The sequence below is a fragment of the Anolis carolinensis genome, chromosome 2, assembly GCF_035594765.1.
Source record: "Anolis carolinensis isolate JA03-04 chromosome 2, rAnoCar3.1.pri, whole genome shotgun sequence".
In the NCBI taxonomy this organism is placed as follows: Eukaryota; Metazoa; Chordata; class Lepidosauria; order Squamata; family Dactyloidae; genus Anolis; species Anolis carolinensis.
In genome coordinates, this window is record NC_085842.1 from 80,515,464 (window position 1) to 80,542,808 (window position 27,345).

At 40.0% G+C, this 27,345-nt stretch overlaps 1 protein-coding gene across 3 annotated transcripts in view; it reads right to left on the bottom strand.

The window, feature by feature from the left end:
- Window positions 1–12,037: 12,037 nt before the first annotated feature.
- Window positions 12,038–27,345, bottom strand: part of acy1 (aminoacylase 1) — a 34,900-nt gene continuing 19,592 nt past the window's right edge. For all 3 annotated transcript variants that reach the window (XM_008105102.3, XM_016991581.2, XM_016991580.2), the window contains 12 exons: window positions 25,062–25,166; window positions 24,140–24,234; window positions 23,247–23,323; window positions 21,519–21,608; window positions 19,768–19,824; window positions 18,587–18,660; window positions 18,182–18,231; window positions 17,653–17,797; window positions 16,943–17,011; window positions 16,576–16,655; window positions 15,773–15,833; window positions 12,038–15,642 (listed from right to left, as the gene is read on the bottom strand). In XM_008105102.3, the coding sequence (XP_008103309.1) occupies window positions 15,478–15,642; window positions 15,773–15,833; window positions 16,576–16,655; window positions 16,943–17,011; window positions 17,653–17,797; window positions 18,182–18,231; window positions 18,587–18,660; window positions 19,768–19,824; window positions 21,519–21,608; window positions 23,247–23,323; window positions 24,140–24,234; window positions 25,062–25,166 (1,068 nt within the window). In that variant the 3' untranslated portion in view covers window positions 12,038–15,477. The remainder of the gene's footprint in view (window positions 15,643–15,772; window positions 15,834–16,575; window positions 16,656–16,942; window positions 17,012–17,652; window positions 17,798–18,181; window positions 18,232–18,586; window positions 18,661–19,767; window positions 19,825–21,518; window positions 21,609–23,246; window positions 23,324–24,139; window positions 24,235–25,061; window positions 25,167–27,345) is intronic.

A 27,345-nucleotide genomic window follows, 5' to 3' on the forward strand; every position in this document is an offset into this window, starting at 1 on the left:
CAGAGACTGAAAAGATCCTGGAAAATATGAGGGTGTTATAGATGGAATAGCAGGTGGATGCGGGGAAGTAGGTCAAAATAAGCCATGAAGGATCTACGGTTCAAGTGTGAGCTGCACTCCTAGAACAGCACAGCTGCAGTCATATACCTCTAGCTTGGTGGGCAGCAGGAGGGAGGTAAAGCTATGAAAGCAAACCCTGTTTTTTTGGAGAGATGCCTCATTTACTTTTGCCATCTGAAACAGGAAGCCAAGACAAAGCCCGTTTCTTGTTACAGAAAGAGTGACACGGTCATTTTGGCTTCACTTCCTTCAAGAAGGGTGCTTGCCTACTCAAATGCAGCAACTCTCACCCCTTCCATTAACATTCCTTACCAACCAATGGAGCCTAAAATTGCCAATGATCCAGGGACTTCCCCTCCAACAATGCCACCAATAGGTCTTATTGTTCCAGTTATGTTGAGCCTGGACCAATATGTCTTTGTAAGCCATGCATTCTCTCTCATTCCACTTACTCCACATTCAATAGTTTCCTCAATAAGAGAAAATGAGAAGCAGAGGACCAGAGATTGGTGTCAATAGTCAAAGATTGAGTGGAGGGTTTTAGAAGAGGAGTGCTGGGGCTTGTGCGCCTCGATGATGCCATGAGCTAAACCATGAAGGGGCACCCAAGACGGGAAGGTCATGGCAGAGAGGTCACACTATATATGATCCCTTGGGAAGGTAATGGCAAACCACCCAAATATTCTTGCCATGAAAACTAAATGGGGAAAATGGAAGAAAAAAGGAAGAGAGGCCGACCAAGGGCGAGATGGATGGATGGTATCCTTGAAGTGACTGGCTTGACCTTGAAGGAACTGGGGGCAGTGATGGCCAACAGGGAGCTCTGGCATGGACTGGTCCATGAGGTCACAGATAGTCGGAAACGACTGAACGAATAAAGAAGTAGAAGAAGATCAAAACTGTGGCAGAACTACAACAAATCTTGCAGTTTGCCTTGAAAAAATAAGAGACAATGCTTGCAAGTCAATCTTTGTTATAATACAGGGAGTGAAATCAAACACATTTTTAATAAGGAGAGACCATCACACTACTCATGACCTCCCAAAAACTGTGGCTTTGAAAAAGGAAACAATTACATTCACTTTGATGTGATCCAGTGTGAAGTAATGTATATATTCACTACAAACAGCCCTTATTTTCAGTAGTTTTCTTCCTGTACCCAAAGACCACTAATCTCTTCCTCTCTTTGTGTAACCTCCATGCCCTTTGTTTCTTGGAAGTCCTAGGCTCTGAGGATCTAAACGAGAAGAGGTTTAGACAGGCTCCTCCGTTCTGTGCCAAGAGGCAAAAGCCAGCATAAAGACTCTGCTTAGTGGCATCAAAGGACACTTTCCATCCCCTCTGATCCCTGATTTCACGTTTTTTTAAAAAAAGACCAGTTGGTGTTTAGCTTGGATTTGGGCCTAACCAACATGTCAATTGAACAGATCATATTACAACAAAGCTCTTTAGAAAGGAGATGTTTTTGCCTCTGAGCAGAACTGAAAAAAGGTGAGAGTGAGTCATATTAGACTTTAGAATTACTTTAAGTCCTGCATTGCTTAATTTGCTTGGAACTTTAAAATCATCTGAGCTATTTATTATGATACAAAGAGTCTCAATCTGGATCTACACTTGCAGCAGAATGAAAGACTGAGGTTGCAGAGCTGTATCACTTTAGACTGCAAACGGGGTTGCCATTTTTGAGTGTGCTCCTTGTATTTTAAAAACTTCAATACACACAGAAAATTAACATATTAAGTAAAAGTTCTAATTCAGTCTTTTCTCTGATGAATTAGTTTTTTTACTTGCAAAAATCTTTTTTGGTCATTCACAAATGTTTTGTCTTACACTTTATGCGTAGAATCTACAGTTTAGATCCAGCATAAGCCAGGTCACTAGTTTGCTTCAATGAATATTGCATAGTTTCAGCTGTGACTCTTCAAGATCTTCCGGTCTTGATATCAGAGATTAGATGAAGTTGGCAACAACTGATGTTGGGTCCTTCCTCATGGGGGAAAAATGAAACTGTGAATATTATGGGTTCCTGCTTTTGAATCCTATCTATTGCTTGACTGAATTCTCAAACACATTCCACCTTCAGCTAGACAGGACAATGATCAGGGATTCTGGGAGTTTGTAGTCCAACAGCATCTGATTGATACCAATCTATTTGATGATAAACCATCACTACCCGGTCCTTTAGTTCAGAATAAGTAGCAGGGCCAGGTTAGCCATGATGTATTGTCATGATTTCCACACTGCACATTACCTTCTTTTTTGGCATCACAGCACACACTGAGACAATGTCCCCTGCTTTTCACCCATGTTTACCATTGTTTATGCCAATAATTGGTCACCAACCCTAATGGCACAGCCTTGTCACAGCATGATAGCAGTCATAATTTTAGGAAAAAGACAAAAACCAATTGATCCTTCAAGTGGTAAATGCTATTCTGGTTGCTTTGGTTAATACAGGGCAAGGATTTGTTATCCCAGATCAGTTCCGTGCAGTATTCTGATTTAAGAGATCAATGTAGATGTGTCCTTAATTAAGTCTACCTGGTTTAAATGCAGTTTTTCTTGTTTTCTGTTGCTTTCTACCTTCTAGCACAGACAAAACCAAGTATGGAATTTAGCTTTCTGGATTGCAAGTTCCATAATCCTACTGGTTTACAATTTCTGGAAGTTTTAGTCCCAAAAAGTTAACACAGAAAACCTACACACACAGATAAATACCTACATAAAAACTCCAACCATCACTAAAAAAAGAAGCACAATTAAAGCCCTGGCAGACCGTGCAAAAAGAATCTGCAAAGCCCACCTCCTCCAAGGTGAACTGAACCAGCTAAATTAGGCTCTACAGGGCAATGGATAGTCCACCACAGATATCAGAAGAGCTGCAAAACCAAGAACAAGACACAAGAGTAAAGACAAAGATCTAGCCAGAGAAAAAGTGTTCTTACCATACATCAAGGAAACCACTGACCGCATAGGGAAGCTGATGAGGAAAAACAACCTACAAACTATCTACAGACCCACTAAGAAAATCCCAACAAATGCTACGTTCAGCGAAAGACAAGAGGGATCCTCTCACATCTACTGGAGTCTACCATATACCATGCAGCTGTGGACAAGTCTACATAGGGACCACCAAACGCAGCATTGCCGAAACACGAATCAAGGAACATGAAAGGCGCTGCAGACTAACTCAACCAGAGAAGTCAGTCATAGCAGAGCACTTGATGAACCAACCTGGGCACAACACATTATTTGAGAACATAGAAATGCTGAAGCAACAACTACTATGTCAGACTACACAGAAAAGCCGTTGAAATCCACAAGCATGTGGACAATTTCAACAGAAAGGAGGAAACCATAAAAATGAACAAAATCTGGCTACCAGTATTTAAAAAACTCTAAAATCAGAACAGTACATAAAGACCAACACTCAAAAAGCAGGGGAATTCCATACAAGAATCAATCAGGGTCACCTAACACCCTCCCCCCCCCCCCCCCAACCACCAAAGGATTCTCCCAAGCAGCAACCAACCAGGCCTTGAAATTGCAGGGCATTAAATGCTAATCAAGGTGGCAAATTGGAACATTCACGCGTGCCTCAAGCAGACAAGAGTTCTTTCTCCCACCCTAGACATTCCACAGATATAGAAACCTCACTTACGTAGTTTCTAACAGACTCCTCAACCTCTGAGGTTGCCTGCCATAGATGTGGGCGAAACATCAGGAGAATATGCTTATGGAAAATGGCCTCACAGTCCAGAAAATTTACAGCAATCCAGTGATTCCAGCCATGAAGCCTTCGACAACACAAAGTTACCATGCACTGATAAAAACAAAACTCCAACAAACCAATGAGATTCTGCATTCAATGTAAAGTGACATATTTACATTATCAGTTCAATACATTCTTGTGGAAGTTAGTAGTTTCCATTTGCCAGTTTCAATTTCCACAGTGGGTGTGAGATGGAAATTGAAACAATGGAGCCAACCACTGTCAGGCAAACAAGATCCAAAGATGGAAAGGGCTCCAGAGATTTTCATTCTTGTATCCACTGAAACCGCACACTTCTACAGAACCATTCAAAATATGGTAGTTCTGACCGACTTTGCCTCTAAACAGTTACTCTAAATCACTTTTGATCATATCATATAGTCTGAACGTGCCTCATGTAATTCAAAAAGTCATTCATTCATGCTAAATGAGGCAGGAAAGCGGTAGGCTTTGAAAGACTCCTGTTGCTCTTCATGATTAAAAAAAACCCACACTGGCAAATACACAGGATTATGTTGGCTTGGATATTGACCTGTTCCCTACTAAAACATATCCTGTTGTACTGAGCACAATTTCCTGACTCCATAGGCAGAAGAGAATCCAGCCAGCAAGAAAAAATTAGTAGGTTAACACAGTGACTCCCAAGTTTTGATCCTTAGATATTGATGGACTTCAGCTCCCAGAATCCCTGCCATACTGCCTGCAGCTTCTCATGATTTAAAGTGAGGAACCCCTGGCACTAAGAAGTTCATTCATACTGCATTTCTTCACTTTTAAGACATTATTTTCCCTATTAACATCTCTAAAAATGGGGTGCATCTTAGAATCACAGGTGTATCTTATGCATTTTTGTTGATGGCAATGGTACTGAAATTAAGGTATGTCTTGTAATCAATAGCATCTTACAGTTGGAGAAATACTGCAAGTGGAAAGTAGTTCGGACATGGGCAAGAACAATATCTTTCTTTTAAAACTGAACCAATATTGCAACAATTAAACAGATCTGCAAATATGAGAGTCATTAAGACTTTTAAAAAAAATTGCGCTGGAATTAATTCAGATTTGCTCCATCATGTCTTTTTCACAACATGGTTTGCCTTTTTTAAAAAAATTGCAGTATGTGGCACTGATACAAAACACAAAAATCTGTTCAAAAGCACTAAAAAGAGTTGCATTGGAACATCAGTGTTCACACTTAATCACAACTGAGTTACAACTGAATAAAAAATATTAAATTTGCGAAAGAACTGTGTGTGGCATATCCTTACTGTGTGTTTTTTTAAAAATTCAGCATCCAAAAAATAAATTAAAAACAACTACAGTACTGAAAAAAAGTTTTTTTATTTGTAGGCTTGTGAAGGAATTATTAGGAATAGTGAATAGCCTTAATTATTTTTTAAGATGACACATTGTCTCAGTTATTACTAATTGCAAACAGCCCAATCTCATAATTTCGCAAATGTGTTTCAGACTACAGTGTTAGTTATCCAATTCCCAATGGCCATCTCAACAAAGACTATTCTGAAAGCACTGAAAAAAAAATAAAGTCTTTTTCATGGATTTTTGTTGCTGCCTTAATCGAATCCTAGTCCTAGTTTTATGTACAAATATCATCAGCAACACTACTATGGTTAAAATATGATGTTGAGGAACATTTTCAATCTGTCATTAAGTTTGATACCATCCATCCAATAAATTGTTGTTTAGCTACTTGTTATTTGAGCATTGGTTCAGATCTAGCATAAAACATTCCTTCTTTTATGTGTAACTAATATTTCAGATTAGATTTGCCATGTGAAACAGAAAGCTGAAATATGTATCTACTTGGATGGCTTGCTTTTGGTTAGGGGGCTCATGTAAAACCTGACTCTCTCCTTTTGTTTCACAAGACCCAACAATTATAAGGCAATTGGATTAGTTCTTGGCCAGATGTATCCCTTCACATGCGAAAGACATGGGTGAGGAACAAGAGTATGACATCTTCAATTCGAGGTTAGGGGGACACATGGCAATATGAGTCACCAAGATACAAAGCCGAACTATTGAGACCTGCCTACCATGAATCCATCTCACCCCATTGGGCCTGTCATCATAATTGTTCATTCATCATCTTCTATCAAATCAAACAGGTTTGGGAGGCCCAAGAGAGAACCCCCTGCCTTGGGAGACATGGAACTCATCTGTAAAGAGAGGGAAAGTTCAGCCCCAAACCATAATATTTTTGCATCTCATCTTATTTCAATTTCTACTGCTGCCTTTAAGTTATTCCGTTTGCTGTTGTGTTATGAGTGGAGTGGAGACAGCAGGGCGGCAGAGTGAGGGGCTTCTGCAAATATTTGCACACAACCTCAACTGGCTGTTGTGGAAACAACTTCCCCTCCGGAGGGGAAAGCTCATGCTGTTCCCATGCGATGCCTTCTCTCCCCCAAATATCCCATGGCTCTGGGTGGATGGTTGCACCGTGGTGTCATGAGTGCAAAGATGCTGAAGTCAGAATCATGCCACTCCGCACCTGGCTTGATTTATCCGATAGGAGAAAATGTCAAGTTTGACACACGAGCTCTGAGGCCTGGCTAGATCCAGGTCAGATCCCAGATGTGACTAGGCGGTGTCTGTTCCAGAAGGCTTTGAACACACCTGTCTTTTATAGTGCTTTGAATGACTTTAGAGCACTCCCATCTCCTTTGAGTATTTCTGGTCAAGAGTGTCCCTTGCTTACCCACACACAGATTCAAATGCATAAAAATTGGCCAGTTAATGTGATCAAAGGCATTGTGACAAGACACACAAGAACAGCACTAAAGTACGGCATTCAACTCCCTGCTTTTCTCGGCGGTCCCTAACATTCAGTTCCTGTTTTTTTGGACAGCTGCAGCAAATTGGGTGGATGTTTTCCACAAACTGACCACAGTTATTCCAGGATCTTTTCCCAATCCTCTAAGTATTTACAACAACTAATTTAGAAGCCAGCAACATATTCTCTCTGATGTGTATCTAGAGTAATTTTTAAAAAAATAATACATACATACTAGTATAAGATTTTTCCTTGGCATTTGGTCTGCCACTTTCCCAGATTTTTGCTGAAGCTGTTTCCTATTGGTTTTAAAGCAACCTATGTTAAACATTTTGCTGCGACAAAACATCTTGCGTCTCCCACCCTCCCAAATTCAAGTAACCAAGGCTGGCCAAATTAGGTTTCCGTCTGAGGAAGAAATCTCACAAAAACCATCTTTTTTATCCAGTCAATGAAAGCAGAACAATAAGAAATTAAATAACTAAAAACGTGGTGCTAACCAACAACTGTTGCCTGAGGTGACCAACTTGCTCTGCTTAATAGAAGGGCTGGCAGTGGGTACAGTACAGGGGTTCTGCTCCTGTTTTCCTGGTTGGAGGTTTTAATGCCTCATTGAGAACAGGTGAGGAGGCTAACCACCTTGAAGGAGGCAGCTGTGTGAAAGAATGGGAAAGAAATAGGGTGAATTTGTTGTATTCTCATTATTCACCATCAATATTCATTTTTCCCCTTAAAGCTTGAAATGCATGCAGTGGGCATATAGCTTAAAAATGCTTGTGACTAAAATGTGTGCATTTGAAAAACACACTATGCTCTGTGAAAAATGTGTACAAAGATGAATACATTTTGGAAAATATATGCAAAATTACACACATAATTTTGAGAGGAGGAAAAGGTTCACAACTTGAAAAGGAAACTGGATCAGATTAGCTTGGAGAAGAGAAGCTTGAGTGGGTACATGATAGCCACGTTTCAATATTTGAAAGGATGTCACATTGAGAATGGGGTAAGTCTCCCCAAATGATGGGGACATGTAACTCTCAGCTCTGCTACTTCTATAGCATTTATTAGAGAGTAAGCCACTTACGGACTAATTTTTTTGAAGTGGGACCTATAATAATAATAATAACTTTATTTTTTGTATGCCACCCTCATCTCCCCGAGGGGACTCGGAACGGCTCACATGGGGAGCCCAATCAATATCATAACATCATAAAATAGTCAGTTAAAAACACAAACATCATTACATAAAACAGGATAATCAAATAACAGTTTAAAACAACATAAAATTATAAAAGCATAAAAACAATCTTAGTGCTGTTGAAGTGGACTGTCAATGTTTAAAATGAATTAGATTACTATTGAGTAGATAGTATTTGAAAGTATTTGAAAAGGATTTGTTTGTCTTTCAATTGGTAAGACCAAGGTCACCATTGATATATGAAGGAACAGATTTAAAATTTGAATGAAAGACTATGGAGCGCAAGCAAGATTGAGAACACTGACACCTAGTAGTGAAGAGCATTAACTACAACTTTGAAGGGTCTCTCCCCCCCTTCTATTATTCTGACAGCTGTCAAAATGCCTATAGATAGAAGTTTATTTGTGGACCAACCAGTCAAGTTGATGGATCTGAATTAAGGGGTTTTAAAAAAGGATAAGCAGCTGAGATTAAAAATGAATCAGATTCGAGATGATCTAAAGAAAGAACTAAAACTGACTTTCAAGCAGTTTTAAGATGGAATTTATGGCAATATTAGAAGAACGAAATAAACATAAACTCAGATTTTGACTCCCTCCATCATCAAATGGAAGAATGAAGAACTGGGGGTGGTTTTAGAAAGTAATGTGACAATTTGTTTTGGAGAAGTTAAGTAATAAGTTTGGAAAAATCTTCAAAGAACTGTTTGGTGAGGAGATTCTGACAAGATTTGGTGGATGAAATCTACTAAATCAAATGAAAAATGAAGAACTAAACAGGGGATAATGTTTTCTTATGTGGAGCAAATAGCATAAAAACTATAGGGTATTTAAAAATGATGGATCAATTTCTAAGGAGTGTATTTCACCATGGCAACATATTGCAATTACATTAAAAGTTACAAATAGTTTAATGAGTTATTAAGTTATCAAGTTTTATTGACCATATTGAGCCAGAAAAAAATCTTAAAAATAACTCTCCAGATGGAAATCTCATAAAGCCTTATGTGTGGGGTCACCATCTTACAAATTGTTACACCTCAGATTGGTTTCACCTTGCTGTATACACCAAACTGCACACAGGTTGAAGTCTTTTTAGTTTATTAAAAAATAAAAGATAAAAAGTTATTTAAAAGCAAAAGTAAAGTTCCAAAAGATCATTACAAAATAAAGCCTTAGAGAATAATTCAAGAAATCACCAGGAGTAAACAAAGTCCCATTAGAGTATGACAAAGTCCCAAGAACATGAACACAAAAACTGCAAGATAATCCAGGAAAATGAGAGCTTGCTTCTTGGTTGAACGAAAAGTTGCTTTGACAAAGGTTTGTCTCCAAATACATTGCTTTAATACCCTTTGCAAAGCATGAAAGCATTTCTCTGGCCTCTAACCTCCCTCTTGTTTGCAGTTCTCACATTCTTCCGAACCCTGAATTCCAAATGGTCGGCTTGATCCAAAAATTCTGTTTCATCAAGGTCAGCCTGCTTGTTAGTTTGCTGAGCCTCATTATCAGACTGAGAACTGTCCTCCTTTCCCAAGTCAATTTGCACCTGGCTAGTTTCAGTATCAGCAACATCATTCCTTGCTGTGGGAAAATGAACTTGCACTCTCTGTTCCTCATCTTCTACAACAGGGACAGTTTGAACCTGATTGTGAACCTGAATCCCATCATCCTCATCAGAGTCAACCTGAGGTTCCAGCTGAGTCACAACACAAATGACTGAGGCTCGGGGCCATTTGTGAGCCATAAGACGCATCTAGTAGTAATCATTCAAAACTCTTTGCCCCATTCTTTCAAGTGGTATGAGCCTCATTCATGAATGGTTTGTGGCTGTAGAGATATAGTGACTTCAAATTGGGTCAATCTTTTTGAAACATCATGTATTTTGAAAGAGTAGTTGCTCTGCTTAATAGTGAGCAGTCTGCCCAAGAAAAATAGAGAAGAATTGTTTAACTCTAATTTGTTTAACTTTAATTGCTAAAATCTATTTGGATGATGCAAGGTTTGAAAGACTTCAAGTCTTGGAATAGTTATGTCCATCTCATGCTAAAATTAAAATCTAGAGGGAAACCCCATGTGAGGTTTAAGTAATTAGAACAAATAGAATATATATGTATATATATGTGTGTGTGTGTGTGTGTGTGTACCCTGTTTCCCCTAAAATAATACATCCCCAGAAAATAAGACCTAGTAGAGGTTTTGCTGAATTGCTAAATATAAGGCCTCCCCGAAAGTAAGACCTAGCAAAGTTTTTGTTTGGAAGCATGCCCGCCGAACAGAACATCAGAGCATGCAGGATTAGTAAATGTACCATCATAGAGTGTTGTACATGGAAATAATGGTAGTAACAAGAAATTATTGATAGGATTCACAGTTTGACTGGTTATGCTGGTTTGTGATGACAACTACTGTACAGTATATAATAAATGTTCATTTTTTTGTTCAACAATAAATGTGAATTCTTCTTCATGGAAAAATAAGACATCCCTTGAAAATAAGACCTAGCACATTTTTGGGAGCAAAAATTAATATAAGACACTGTTTTATTTTCGGGGAAACACTGTGTGTATGTGTATGTGTGTGTGTGTGTGTGTGTATATATATATATAACTATATATATATAGTTCTGTAAGAAAATGCACTAACAAGGGGAATGGAGAATAAAGTGAAATATAAAAGAAACTTTTATGAATATACTAAAAGTCTTGAATTAACTGTTATTATGTGAGATGCCATACCAATTTAGAAAGATACAGTATAATATAGCCAAGGTAAGAGAATAATGCAGCAGATGTATGTTAAAATATTACACAAGTAGAAATGAAATCATTAATTGAACAATATCACCTTGTAGAGTTGTTTTGGGAAAGTTTGAGGGATTATTAATATTCTGTGGCAATCATTCTTGTCCGAGTATAATTTTCTTCCAAGTGTAGTGTCTTGGCGGTGAGTACGTAGATGACTGTGGAATTCTATTCTTGATCCGCAGTTCTTATCCAAATATGTCATCACAAAATTAAATTAACCATCCTTTTTAATTTTGCAAATGTTTTTTCTTTCTTTATAGGATTATAACCGGAATCCTCCATGAGATCTATGGATACGTAAGTGGAGTAATTATGGTACTATGCCAAAGCTCCTCAAACCTTTTAAACAGGTGGCTGGTTGCCATAGATGTGGGCGAAACATCAGGAGAGAATGCTACTGTCATACAGCCTGAAAAACTCACAGCAACCCAGATGGCTGGTTCAAAGATTCCCCAGATTATTGGGGAGCTGGACTAGTTTGAAAAAAAAAATGAACAAATTCATCTTGGTCAGAATCTGTTATGGCGCCATGTCTAGCCTCTTTACCTTTTTTTACTCTTTAGTTCAGTTGTTTCCAACCTAGGGGCCATGCAGTGGGCCGCAAGAACAAAAATCCGGTCTCCCTCTTTAATTTCTGCTCCTTTTCACAAAGCTGACCAGCACCACCACAGATAACACAGCCCAATTAAAAAAAATATTGGTGTCTTTGTTTTTAGGCCTGGGCTTATTTGGGGTGCTGATTCAGAAAATTGGAAAATTGCATTGGATAGACCACATCAGCTCTAGATTCTCAAATATGGTTTTTTGTGGACGAGCAGTTGGCGACTACTGGATGGCATGTATTCTGCTTCAGAAACTAGAGCTGATGTGGTCTATCCAATGCAATTTTCTGAATCAGCACCCCAAATAATCAAACCGAATCTAAAGTTGACCATAAAACCGATTCATAACCCAATGTTGGAGAGTGGTCCCTGGTAAAAAAAAAAAAAAAAAAAGGTTGGGAACCACTGCTTTAGTTAGTATTCACAGTCATCTGTTCAACCATATCCATTTAATTCAGAACTGCCTAAAAAATGTTGATGGTAACTTGTATTGACTCTTCAAATCTGCTCTAGAAATGTTTCAGATATGTTAATCTCTCTGATTAGTGAAACCAAATGGAAGCTGTATTACCAGTATGGATACTAGCCCAATGCTGAAAGATGTCAATATCTCCTTCAATTTCCTTCCCAGATTTAGCAGTGTAGTGTTAGTATAATACCAGCAGTGCACAGGTAAGTGAATAAGCAGTTCTTGCTGGGCCATTTCCATGTGCAAGTTTGCCATCTAGTGGGAAATTAAAACATTACCAAACAACTCCAGCTAACTCATTACATATATGCTCCCAAGTAAAGTCAGCACATGTTCAATTTCAAAAAATCTGGATGTGTTTTAATAATCATATGTTTTTCATAAAATCATATTTGTATTTTTCTAATGTTTTGATCACAGCTACAGTAATCATTTTGAAAATGTTCTAGCATTTCCAAGCTTAAACCAATCATATTTTCATTTCGATAACAAGCATAGCTGAGCACATTACTACAGATCAGAAATTGTTGTTAAAACTTTCAAACCTGCCCCACAAATAAGACCATCGACAGTCTAGAGCAGGCATGGGCAAACCTGGGCTCTGCAGGTGTTTTGGACTTCAACTCCCACAATTCCTAACAGCCGGCTGTTAGGAATTGTGGGAGATGGGAGTCCAAAACACCTGGAAGACTATGCCTGGTCTAGAGGAAAGACAGAAAAACAAAGAATAAAATGGTAGTGTTAATTATCTCCATGTTCTCACCTATCAGCATCTGTTTGGTCTGGCTGCCATGTGGATCTTTAGATGTGTGTTGAAGAGATAAAGACCCTTCCTTTAAGCTAAAAATTGTTCAGATGTGGGATCTCTTCCTGTGAAAGGGTGTGCATTTATTAGGTGGTAGATAAATCCAGAAAGTGATAGTTGGGGGGGGGGATGCAACATCCCAAATCCCCTGGCTAGCCAATGACCATTAGGTGATGGATTCTGGGAATTGTATTAAAATGTAACATTTCCAAGTCCTGAATAGATAAGTTTATGAGCTCAGACCAACAAGTAGTTTAATGGGGCATGTACTGAATCTTTTAATGTTTAAACTTTTAAGGATTCCAATTAACAGGACATACCCTCTGCTTTATGTCACCCAAATTCAATAGACCTACTGAATTACCTATTCAGCCTATGTAAGACACAGGGAGGAGCCCATTGAGAGTTCATGTGGGCCACGCACCACAGCCTTGCAGGCAGCCCCTCCTCTTCCTCGCTGCAGGGAGCGGCTTCTCTCTGGCAGCCTCTGCAATGCAGGGATCACGACTGCACCCTGCCTACAAGGACCGAAGTGTGCACTTCTACCTCAAATTAGGACAGAATTGTTTCACTGTGCAGCAAAGCCAGGTCCTTCTGGGCAGATCTTGCTGACTAAGAATACAGTGCAGCCCATGCAACAAGCAAGGGGTTTACAGCCTTATATAAGCAGCAATGGACTAGTCCATTTATTTGAGATAGGATTCAAATAGGAAACTACTATTCTTCTTATCAACCCTTTCAGACAGAGCTTGGAAAAGTTGCATTTCTGGACTATAACTGTAAGAGCAACCAGTTTGGGGAATCCAAGGATTTATTTCCCCTCCAAATTACTCTTCAAAGCACTGATGTGAGAGGTGCAAATAAGGACAAATATCAAAACAGCTGAAACAGCACCAGAAGCTTAAACTGCATCAGATAGAGCTAGCTTTTCCTTTCCCACAGGAGGCTCTTATCAGCAGGCTGCTACTGTGTATTATTCATAAAGAATATTATTTGGTTATCTAAGAAATCCACATTTTTGCATTTGGATATGCTGCAATCCAATACATGTGAGGAAGGAAATCTCATGAAACACAACAAAACAATTATTCCAAGCAAAATATACATAAAGGTGCTGTAAAGGTATATCTTACCCATTCTCCATTTAAAAGCAACCTGATTCTTAAATCAGTCCTGGCATCCAGATATACAGGAGACACAAGACTTACAGTTATACCTGGGAAAATAATGTTTCGTGTCTTTCCCCAGTCAAATGAAGTAAATAAGAAGACAAAAAGCATAAATCCCCTCCTCTCTATATATTGGATGCAGTATTTTTGCAACTGAAAGGGAATTTCTAGGAAATGTCTAAGCTAATCTCAGATAAAATAATCCAATGTTAAGCAGAAAGTGAATTTTTAGAAAGTAACTGTAGCTGAAGAATGGCCTTGTACGCCAGCAGTGTGTGGACTGTAACTATAGTCCATCTAAACAAGAAGCTGGTTTACTTTGGGATGGGGGAGCAAGGATAAGGCAGATTTGAAATAAAACACAGAACATTTGGACGATGCTCTATTTCCAGTCCAAACGAACCATCTTATTTAAGGCTGGGCCACAATCCCTTTCATGGGAACAATTGCCCCTTTGCATATGTGGGAGGAGGGAGATCCCGGGGAGACAAATACAAAAATGTTTTGACTAAGGAGGTGAATTGACCAAGAAAAAGTGGCCCAAGATTTCATTTTAACCCTGCACTCCCCACCTCCAAAAATGTATGTCATCAGGTAGCACGATGCCCAGGGGCATTATTGCAGAACAAAAGATGGCTGTCCTATTAACTCTTTACCTGTTTTATCATTCATCAACAGTGATTTTTTAAGACTTCAATTCAATAGAAAATTAAGGCAGCATGCTGCAGCCAGCACCTCTACAACTCAGTTCCAAGAAATAAAAATTCATGGAGATAGTGCCCCCCCTGCATTTCAGTCACGGTGGAGGCAAGAAAGACTCCGAGTAAGGCCATATTCGTTATTTCCTTCCATATCAAATCTGCCTTCCTCTAACTCAGGGTTATTAATATCTTTATTAAATTCCCCTTCAGCTATTGCTCATTTTCCACCAGAGGATCTCACATTGCAAAGGACCACTGCTCACAATTCATGCCCCTCTACAGAGGAACAAAGATACAAAGTGAAACAGAGATCTCCCCAACTTCCTAAGCTTATGACAGTGGACCTGAAATTTTCATAATGCCCGGATCCCACACAAGAGCCAAGACAGCAGAATGGGGATTGTCTCAAAGCAGAGAAAGCCAGCAAAGCAGCAAGGGATGAACCTCAGTCACCCCTTCAAGACAAGGTTCCTAGGAGAGCTCAATTATGCTCGGAGGCCAGGTCTTCTCCTGCTCCTCCAGTTGCTTTGCCCTTGGGTTTGGCAGTGGGGTATGGGTGCTTTTATTGCTGTGAGCATTGGAGGGCAGGAGGAACAAGAAGAATCTCAGAATGAAGGGTAGATCAGCGATAGAGCAGTGACACTTTGTGACATACCCTGGGAAATCTCGGTGTGGTGAACTCCTTCAAGCCTGGCACTTAAGGAGCCACAAAAAACATCCTTTTGTTTTCAATAAGGACAGGTGTTGATGAAAGAGAGCTGGGTGCCCTTCCTGCACAAAGTGTGGAAACACTAATGGCATCTGATGAGTGAGGAGTGGAAAAACAGTCACTGATACCTACAGAACCCTGTTTTAGGTGTGCTGGTACAAGTGTCAGGTTTTAGCCTGCTTTGCCCTTGACGGGCCACTCAAGGATGTTCCACAATCAGTATTGGTATTCCACCAAATTTCAGCAAGTCACCAGCCCTCAATCATAACATTCAAGGCCTGCATGCCCCCAGGGAGGGTATTGTGTTACAACGGGAAGCAAACAGAAGAGGCTTTCAGTCTATCTGTCTTTCTCTTTGGTTTCTCTCTTGCCCATCTGCTTATTCACTCTCAAGCTTCTGCTTGGAGCTGAGGGACATTGGCAAGTGCAGAGATGAGCTGGGCATAGATTTCAATCCCTCGGAGGAAGACTTGCTCATTCAGGAACTCATTGTGGTCATGCAGCAGCACAGGAGTGCGGTTCATGGGGGAGAAGCCAATCGCCGGGTGACCTGCCTGCAATACAGAGGAAGGAGTGAGCCTTTTCAGACAGAGATGCCTCAGGAAAGCAAGAAGAGAAGTATGGGGTACACCTACAGGGTAGGTAATTAAGAAAGTAAGCAAACAAAGAAATGCTTGTACTCACTGCTCTAATGTAGCGGCTATCTGTGGCAGCTGGGAAGATTTCGCACTTCAGTTTCATGTTCCTAAAAGACAAAGATAGAGAATAATTATGACTACTTACGGTGATAAATTAGACTGTTCTTTTTAATTCCAGATGGTTCAAAGGCAGAATTTATTTATTTATTTACTTATTTACAGCATTTATATTCCGCCCTTCTCACCCCGAAGGGGACTCAGGACGGATCACATTACACATATAGGCAAACATTCAATGCCTTTTAACATAGAGCAAAGACAAGACAAACATGGCTCCGAGCGGGCCTCGAACTCATGACCTCCTGGTCAGAGTGATTCATTGCAGTGATTCATCACAGCTGCTCTCCAGCCTGCTCCACAGCCCACAGAATTCAGATGGGGATCATCTTGATGCATAGGAATGGGAAATAAGTGGCCCTCCAAATATTGATGGACTGCAACTGCCAGCATCTTCCACCACTGGCTATGTTAGCTAGGTCTGATGGGAGCTGCAGTCCAACACCATCTACAACAGTGGTTCTCAACCTGTTGGTCCCCAGGTGTTTTGGCCTACAACTCCCAGAAATCCCAGACCGTTTACCAGCTGTTGGGATTTCTGGGAGATGGAGACCAAAACATCTGGGGACCCATAGGTTGAGAACCACTGATCTACAAGGACACATGTTCTTCATTCCGGATGAGAAGTTGGAAAGGATGTGGGTTTTTGGGCATACTTCTGTTCTGGGTGGCCCTTGGAGTCTCTTTCAGCTCTAGGAGTCTATGTTTCTATGAACGTGTCATCTTACTCACATGTTCCTGCAGGTGGTACTGAACGCCTTCCACCAGGGGTCAGACTCCTCTGTGGAGGTCATCGACTGATCCGTGTATTTCTAGCCCAAAGAGAAGGGTAGAAAGTGAAACTTGGGGGAGGCCACTTGGAGGGCACCCACAGCATAGGGGTCTGTGGCAAGGGCATGGCAGAAGCAGCGGTGAGAGAGCCAGAGGTAGAAAAAAAGACTAAGCAAACCAGAAAGGAGGCCATTTTGAAATGAAAGGCGCAAAGGACAGAGCAAGATAGATTGTGGGTGGGGAGGTGTGCAGTATAGTCCAAAGCCAGGAACTGAGCTATGCTCCTATATTTAAGGGAAAGCCATAGGCTTTTCATTTCTGCTGTTACCTGGTGGAACTCATAGGTAACCCCTTCACCAGCTGCCCGGCACCAGGCTGTGACCTGCTCTTCAAATGCCTGCAAGACAGAGACAACCAGCATGCAATATGAGAACATGATTCTGTGAAAACTCTACAGCGTTCCCAATTCATGCCAGAATCTTCTTTCTTTCTTCCTGTCATGTTTAACCATAGTTCTGTTTCATAAATTTAGCAATCACACACCATATAATGGGGATGGGGATCTCGTGACCCCTCAAAAGCTGGTGATAAATGGGAATCCTGTAGTCATGAGATTTGGAGTGCTGCATGTTTTCCACTCTTACTTTGAAAGTATTGACCCTTAAGCTCAATCATTAATCCAAGGAGGCACGTTAGTTTAGAACTATTTTAGGTCTCTGAATTTTCGCTCAACTGCTCTTAATCTTTTGGGTAAATTTTCAAACGCACTACAGGTGGAGCAACCAACCCAATCCAATTCACCCAGTTATAATCAAGGAGGATTGTCAGGCGCCTTCACAGTATTAATTATAATAATTGCAAGAATATTATTTTTAAAAATCATGATATTTTATACTATATGACTTACAAGATACTTTAATTTTAATTTAAGTACATCTTGGAAATCAAATTAAGGAGAATAAGTATGAGCAACACCTCATAGACTGAACGCTATGTTCCTTCCTCTCTCCATCCTTTCAGTGGTTACATATGTTATACCTTTAAATCAACTGTGGGTGGGATGCGAATATCAAAAGCTGCAGACATCTCAGAGGGGACCACATTGAAGGAGATGCCCCCATTCAACATGGTCAGGTTGAGCGAAGTGACATCGCCTAAAGTAAGGTGCTTCTCTGACTTCAACCTGAGGGAGACAAGGGACAAGACCTTTCACTCCAGCTCCCTGAAAATCTGGATTAAGCTGAAGATGGGAGGACACAGCTTGTGTAAACATTTTCAAAAAGCCAAAGCAAATAATATTCTCATCCACAAAAAAGTGGAACTGGTGGCAGTTTCCTTATATAACACGTTACAATTTGATGTGAAGACACACAAACATGCCCAATGCCTCCCCTTGTCTAGACTGAATGTTTGCAAAAAGACTTGAATCTCAGTTGTTACTCAAACCACTAAGATTAACAAGCCACACCCTAGTGCACACCATAGCATAGTACTAGGAACTGCTAGTAAGAAAGAGCTCAAGCATTTTGAATAATGTATACTCAACCTGTGTTGTTGTCGTTCTTACCTTTGTTTTTCACGCTCCCTGAATTCTAGGAAGGAAGTGATCACTCTGTGCTAAGGAGAGGAAAGTTGAAAAGTCAATCCAAATAATGCTAAAACATGAAAACACAGCAAATAAAAAGCATAGTGTTCTTAAAATAGACCATTAGCCGGCTGACATCATGCCTAAAGGGAACAGACATATACACGTCACATACCTCCCCCCCCCCCCCCCATGCACACACACACACACTGCCTGCCCCTTATTAAACAGGATGGGATCATGTTTTCCTCTAGAAAAGATGATGGAAGAATGTTTAATGGGATGGTGTGGAACTGGTCTAAGCCAGTGTTACTCAAAGTGATATATAAAGAGGCTCACCTACCACTTTATGTTTGCCCTTAACTCTTACAGAGAATGCTCCCTTACCATCTTTTCAGCAGCCGTGTTTTCAATAAATCTGGATCCATGTCCTGGATTTCCTTCTACCTTCACTTTAATCCCTGCATAAAGTAATGGGAGACAGAGAACAAGAAAGAACAGCTTAGCAGCCACAACAACTTCTTAATACCTGGGGACCCAAGGAAATGAGGACTACCTCCAAAAAAAACCTGTCGGGCAGGGATGGGTCTGTCCTACAAGTTCTTTTGAGTTTGGTCTACAGATAGCTGGCAGTAGATCAATATGGAGTTTTGACTTCCAATATTTTAATAATAGTATTAAGAGTTGAATTTTTAAAAAGACAACTTCGCTGTGGTTAATGTAGGCTGACAACTTATGTCTTAGGTTCGGTATCCATCATCGAATTGGCTGCCTCTGACCAAGTATGTTTGAGTTTATCTACACTGTAGAATTAATACAGTTTGACACTATAACTGTCATGGCTCAATGCCATGGAATCCTGGGATTTCTAGTTTGGTGAGGCACCAGTACTCTTGGGTGGAGAAAGCTAAAGACCTTGTAAAACTATAGCTCCTATAGGACTCCATAGCATTGAACGACAGCAGTTAAAAGAATGTCAATCAGCAGATAATGCTACAGTGTAGATGCACTTCCTAGTTACTTGGACAGTTCTGTGTTAGACTCTAATTTGCAATCATGAAAATGCAGATTTTATTTTGTATTTGTCTATACAAACATAGGATTTAGATGTAACATACTCCTGCATTCCCCACCAAGCTCATGGCACAAATTACTGTATACCTAGCTCTGGCTTTTGGATCTTGCACACTGGACAGGAGCTATATTCCAAGGTATGGAGACAGGAAGCAAGAATAAAAGGAAAAACTTTGGAACAAAAGTGCAGAACCAATTGGATACAGATGATGATTTCCAATCCCAACAATCCATGTACTCCACTAAGAAGCCCTGAAGGTTAAAGAAGGGTTACACATCTGCTTTTTACACAACATATGGCCAAACTTCAGCAACCATTAAAAAGAGTTCATGTCTTCCCAGAGGAAGAGAAGATCTTTCCACATGATGTTCACCTGCATTTTCAGTGCAGATCTTAAGAAATGTGACTTTTAAAAAAGATCAGAAGTAAGCACAAAGAAACAGAAAGACAACAAAAATGTACATAGGAAGACAGAATCCCAAATCTTACTCACACCATGGGCATTTTTCGCCATAGAATACAGTGAAAGTATCTGTTGGATTAGCCAGGCCTGGAGGAAAACAAGAGAATGACGGTAGCAAGTAAGTTTTGTTTATCAATATAGCAGGTTGACACCCCTTTGATGCATTAATCCCATATACAGTATATCATTTTATTTATTAAAATTATTGTATCTGATCCTATATCAAAAAAAAATTGGACAGAGTAAAGTTAAAATCAATACTATCAGGTATAGGCAAAAAACAAACCCACTCCCCCTAAATACAGTGTTTCTCAACCTGTGGGTCCCTAGATATGTTGCCCTTCAATTCCTAGAAATCCTAACAGCTAGTAAACTGGCTGGGATTTCTGGGAGTTATAGGTCAAAACATATGGGGATCCACAGGTTGAGAACCACTGCCTAAATACATATTAAAAATGAAAGCCTGTGAAATGAGGACTGAAAGACTAAAACAGTTTTAAAACCCTATGCATAGCATTCAAAGGAAATGAATGAGACAGAAATGCTTTAATAAATAGCCATATTTTTACTTGGCACATCAAGTGCTGGCACAAAATGAGCCTCCAAGGAGATGGTGTTTCTCAACTGGGTTCCACAGCTGAGGACCTCTCTAACATCCTCACACAGAATACTGACCACACAAAGGGCCACACAGAGTAGAGTTCTCCCTAACAGATCTCATTCCTTGAAAGGGTGCTGACTGATATCCTTATCCTTGTGCCACTAAACTAAAACCAAAGGTGAGTCTCAACAAAGAAGAAAAAGTGGAGTCCCTCCAGGCTCCCCTAATGATGAACACTGACGTCTGGTTGTTGTTGTTTTTGTCTTAATCTGACTTTGCCCCACATTAAGCAAAGGTGGGGAATCGTCTGGAGTTTGCTGGACACTCCCGATTATCCCAGGGTTTTGCTAGAGTCTGGGATGCTTGATTAGACCCAATTCAGCACAATTCCAGTACAGATGGTCACTGTGCCATCACCTTGATCAGCAGAAGGGAAAGGGATGGCTCGTCCCCATGTTGCTGCAACTGCTCCCCACTGGCAACTGAGCTTGTGTGAGTGCCTGGCCATCACCTATTGCAGTGGTTTTCGACCTGTGGGTCCCCAGATGCTTTGGCCTTCAACTCCCAGAAATCCTAACAGTGATAAACTGGCTGAGAGTTGTAGGCCAAAACACCCGGGGACCCACAAGTTGAAAACCGCTGACTTCTTGCATCTTCTGATGTCAGAATGAGGCACTCACGCAACCAGCAAAAAGAAGGGGTTGTTCTACCCCCTTCTTGCTCGTTGTGCAGGCACCCCATTATGACAATACAATGGGCCATGGCTAGGCACTTGCATGAACTCAGTAACTGGCAAGGAGCAGCAGCAGGGACATAGAGGATAAGGTGATGGTGCAATGGGGCTGATGTGGTCTCAGCCTGGTTGGACTGGCCAGACACCAACGTAGTAGTTTCAGTTGAGTGCATATGGACACGAACATACCAGCACCACAATATTCAGCCCTAGCTTAAGCAACTGGTGTAGACTCACCTCAAAGCCCTGTAGATGGGATTCTCTGATTGGAGAGCAAGCTTACAATGAAATAGGGTCTATTCAGGTAATGCTTAATACTGAGCAATTCTAGGTAGTTACTAAAGATTATTTTAACAAAAAAGGAAAAGCATACAAGATGAGAAGTCTAGTTCTACAATACTCTCTAGTACAAAAAATGACTTCAGTCTCATGCCAGTGGGTTCTCACCTTCATCCAAGGCAAAGCCAACATTAAGTGTGGCAAACTCAGGTCGCTTCACAAACATTTGCATTCCCTTGTAACCCCCAATCTCTTCATCTGGATATTGAAAAAAGAAGAGAGGGAGAGAAACAAAGAAAGAAAGTGCATAAATTACAAAACATTCTTTTACTTTTTACTTCAGACAGGGCACGTGTTATGTCTTCCAGAATGAAAAGGAGCTGAAAGCAAATTTTAACACAGAGCTCTCTGTTGAAAACACGACAGCTTCTACTCATGGCAATCCAGCCCAGCCTGGTGCTGATGCCTCTTGACAGAACACAACCCTTTGAGGACAAACAGTTGCTTTTTGCCCAGGAGTCATTCATAGTCAGCCTTTTCAGGACTGTGATGTGCAAACCGTTTCTGCTCAGGAAGGAAACTGACAGTCTGCTGAAAAGGCTGGGAAACTGAAAATGAGAATAACATTGAAAAGGCCACAAGAACAGCCACTCAGTATTTTTCACCGGTCTGGGGACAACATTTTGGTTGAAACTAGCCTGAAACAGAGGACAAGCCAGACATGCTATGGGAGACTGTGTTTGGATTCTCTGATTATTATTTTCTTCTTCCTTAAAAACCTCTGCACTGTTTCTATTAATTTTCTTTCCAAAGTGCTATGAGCTACCAGGACGGTGGTGGTGGTAGGTGCCTCTGTTGGACATGTCTTTACACACTCTGCAGCTAACACCATGGACTTTTTGGATCGCATCGAGTTAATTCTCCCTCCTGGAGCTCATTGGTGCTTATACTTTTAGGCAAAGGGAATGGCATAAGGATTGCTGAGTACAGATATCTCATGTCACATCACATCGAGTTCAATCCTGGACATCTCTCTATATGTCCCCAGTGTTCAAAATGTGTTGCTGCAGCAGAACAAGAACTCCAGAATTATTTTTTATGGCCAAAAAACCAGAGGTGAAGCCACTCGTGCCTTCTAGAACTAATATCTGGCCCTATGCATCTACTTAGTATCATCTCTTGAATAACATGGTCCCGAAAGCTCTGACAAGTGCTTTATAATGCCTTTAAAAGCTCAATGTAGGGAAGGAATGAGGATAGTAAATTTAAAAAATTGTACAACAGGGTTTTATGAAGGAGGTTGGCGGATTTATTTGATATTGCTTTAAAACTGAAAGGGGAAATAGGGGTATTAGCTGCTACCAATGCTGCCGCATTTTGAGCTAAAACTCCAGCTCTGTCCCCTAACTACATACAGTGAACTGTTTTTTGGATTTCCCCCTCTCTCTTTGAGGAAAAAGAATCCAAAAAACGGTTGAATGTAAAATATGAAAAAAGGAGATGAGCTAACTAGGGAAAAACACAAAATAATCATGATAAATATTGCTAAATATGAAAAATCTCAACCTTTTAAATGGCATTTGCTCTTGATACAAAATGTTCATTTACTTGCATTGATCCTCCTTCTGCCAGATAACAATGTGTATTCTTAGCAAGGGAAAACCTTCTGCTGTCACTCAGCCCAATGCAGAGAAAATATACTGCAGCAGATCCACACTGAGCAGTATTTTGCCAGCTTCTAGGGTTTTCCTTAAAGTGCTCAGCTTGCATACTAAGCAGAGTATCTTCCAGCCCCTTATAAGCAGAGTATCTTCCAGTCCCTTTCTCTTGCTCCTATCACTTGGGCAAACATGAGGAGACAAAGGGCTCATCTGCATACCTATTAGCTTAACTCACCTGGAACAAAGCTCATATGAATCGTTCTTGGAAAACGTCTTCCTTCAGCTTTCAGTCTCCGGATAGCTTCAATGTACCTAAAAGGATTAATGAGCATAAACCTAGCATTAGAAATGGCAATACCCAAAAACCAGTTGATGAATATTTCAACCTTCCTGGACACACAGTAAGGGGTTGACAAGTTGCAGTCTTTGAACAAGGAAATTATAAAGAAAGACTAGAAAAGGAAATTGCTGAATTGAATGATATTCACACATTCTAGTCCATTAGCAGAGAGTGTTAACACAGTTCTTCCCCTCTCATCTCTGCAAGGGGAGATATCAAATTTAAGATAAATTGACATTGGAAGGAAAATGGGAGGCTGAGGCTTCCTCTACTTGCTTATGGCAATTTCAGGCTGGATCATGCCCTCACCTGCTTACTTTGGAAAAAGAAAGCAAACACAGCTCAGCTACATGCCTGGTGCTTTGCTGCCAAGGCCTGAAATTTTTTTGGCTTTTTGGACCTTGGACAGAAAAGCCCATTTGTATAAGCGGCCATTTCTGTTAGCGGCGGTCGGAAACAGAAATGGGGCCATAAGAATGGAACAAACAGACACTAAGTTATTTTATGGAAATGCACAACCCTACATGCTATGTATTTAATGAAGTGTGTGTAGTTTAGCCCTCAGTCATGTCTTCTTCATCATTCTTTAAGAAAAACTGGCAAAGCAGTCTTTTCAGCTGATAATACACCGGTGGTTCTCAACCTGTGGGTCCCTAGATGTTTTGGCCTTCAACTCCCAGAAATCCTAATAGCTGATAAATTGGCTGGGATTTCTGGGAGTTGTAGGCCAAAACACCACTGTACTAGACTGTGGAACAGAGAAGTAGAAAGAGAGTAGCCAAACTTACTGGATAGAGACGCATTTCATGTCTTGGGCCCCCCGTGCAAAGATATTTCCCTCAGAATCCTTGAAGGCTGCAAAAGGGTCATGGTGCCAAAATTCCTGTAATTACAGAACGAACGCATAGAACACTTACATGAGCTGGTCATTGACTGTAATAAAAGTTTACTTATTTACTTGCTTACAGAGCGAACACCTCAGAAAGTGGACACTGAGCATGACATTAAGTCTGTGCACATGATACATCCCAGAGCTTTGAAAAGTTGTCTTTGGGACTACCTTTCCAAAGTCATACTTTCAACATAGCTCTCCAGTAATAATATAATAATTTAATATATGCAAACCCCATCAGCAATTTTTAATTTTTTTGATATATTCTAGTTGTGATACAAGCATCATCACAAATGTTACACATTTGAAAATAATTTTAGGGTCTTAATTTTTTTAGGATGTGTCATAGAACCGTGAGCCGTCTCGAGTTCCTATGGGGAGGAAGCAGGATAGAAAATAGTTATTGATAAAACAACTCTTTTATATTACTTAACTATAATTCCCTAAAAACATATTCCTTCTAAATAAAAACTAAAAAATGTCCACCCACCACTTTAGAAACTATTAAGAAAGCTGGCTTATATTGAGTGCGGACATACCGCATCGGACTTTTACCACACGTCCTATATAGGAATACACAGGCAGAGATGCTGCGTATACGACAATGCATCATAGTCACATGATCATTAAAATCTACACAGCTTTAAATGTAAATTCAAAAGAGCCTGGAGAAGTAGAAGGGCAGGATCAGGAAGTTCTCTTCTGGAACAATGTTTCTTAGTTACCACCCATTAGTCCAACAATACCCTTTTCCAGAATCCATAAGAAAGACGGGAGAAAGACCAAGAGCCTAAATCCCCAACAAGTTTCCTACAAACCTCAAACACTGGCACGACATCTGTATGGGAATTCAGCAAGATGGAGCGAAGCTGAGGTTTTGTGCCTTTCCAAGTGAGAATAGTGATCACTCGGCCAGGGCAGACCTGCAACACAAAATGTAGACATCTGGGATTGCTCTGCCTATCTTTCCAACTTGTAAAAGGTCTCTATGTAACCAAGAAATCTTTATTTGAAAGCAATGATCTCTTATGATTTTTAATTTTGAATAAGTTTTTATGGATTTTAACTCAATTTTAAAAATTTCAATGATATTTAATTCTGTTTTAATGTTTGTATATTTGTATATTTAAAACTGCATTTAAATGTTTTAATGTAAGCTACTTTGAGTTTCCTTGTTAAGACAAAAAAGTGGGTATAAACAGGCATTAATAATAATAATAGTAATAATAATAATGTTTACTGAGAACTCAGCCATGATGCCTTTTATATGTTAATTTTTCTAGCATCATCCTTGTATAGTCTCACAACGTGTTCTATAATGTTTAAGATGACAATTCCTGTCATTCATGAGCCCTAGCTATTCTGATGGAAGATGTCATCCTAAAGATCTAAAAAGCACCAAGTTGACTGACTGCAGCTGCCCTAGCAGCTTTTCTAAAAAGGAAAATTGTTGTTCCATAAGGCTGCATAGGGTAAATAGGAACAAAAATATCCTGGTGGCTATGCATGAGCTACTAGAACTTGATCTACCTAACGTTCATAACATGTGTGTCCTTGGCCCTAACTGAACTAATAAAGAATTGCATAAGCACTGCCAAACATAGACAGGTGAGTAGAAAAATATCTTTCCATGTACTATTGCATTTCCACAGACTTGTTTGCAGGGACAAAAGTGCATTTATTTTGAAAGAAAGAAATGCTTGGGAATCAGAGTGCTGCAGGCTGAATAAAAATCAACCTCAGTAGCCAAACAACCATGAAGTCTTCCTGCTGCTGCCAAATCAGGCATTTCTATACAGTTTCCGTAGATCCACACCTAAATGCTACGTTTGACTCCTAATAACATAGTAAAATACAGCACAGAAAGCTTGCAGTGTCCGGAATGAGTCTTCAACAACTATAGAGCGCGTAGGGAAAGCAAGCAAACAAGCTGGTTATTTTTCAAAAGTGTCTGATTATCATGTTCAAATATTGAAATCAAACAGAGTTGGAGAAACTCTGGCCCACCGAACCTAAAGACATCAGAGCCTGTCAGGACTGTTAAGCATTAGGATGGGAGACTGCAAATGAGTATCAGTTGCTGTAGCTATATTTCAGATGAGGGAATTGCCAAAATCTTCTCTGAGTATTCCTTGCCTAAGAAAACTCTATGAAATGCAGAGGTTAACCATCAGTCAACATACACACATTCTCAAACTCCAGCTGCCATCTCATCACCACAAGACCAATGTTGAGGCATGATAGAAAGATTGGCACAGTAACATCTGGGGAAAATATAAATTCCCTAGCCCTTAACTAGAAGCAAATTCCAGTTCTTAAGAAACCTTGGATCAGCAATTTAGGCTCAGTTATATTTGTGGACAATTTGTGTTTACAGAGGATATGAGTAAAGGATAGAGAGAAGACATCTTTCTTTCTCTGCTTGATCCTTATTCCTTGTATTAAAGAGACCACATTCACTTTGCATGACATTATCCATAACCGTTATTAGTCTAAATACAGCACATAAAGCTGCAGGGGTCAGGTTGGATCAATTCAGGAACAGACATAGAACCTGTAATACCAGATTAACAGGGGTAGGCAGCTCTGCAAAGGATTACAGGCTGCAAAGGGTTTATTACAAGTGATAAGCAGCCAATCCAAAATAGAGACAGCATCAGAACTTTCTCCAACATGTTGGATATTATGTACTTCATTAACATTTATATCCCACCCTCTATCTGAATATGTCAGGGTGACAGACAATACACTTCACTTAATTTAGAACAGAATGAACAACAAAATGTTTTTAAAGTGCTAAAATATGTTAAACAATTCAATACGTTAAAAGATAACTGATTAACACTGGTTAAATAATTTAAAACCGTGTACAGATTTGTGTAAAATTTTGATTTGTCAGATAGCCAACTATTGAAAATCTAGAACACTCTCAATCAGACAATACATTACATCAGCCCTATGGCAATCTTCGGTTGGGAACTATGGGAGCTGTAGACCATCAGGAGGGCACCAACTTCCTAATCTAAAAGCATAGAAATGTTTTTCACTGTACACAATATTCTCCTGTCGTGTTGTTTATTCATTCAGTCACTTCCAACTCTT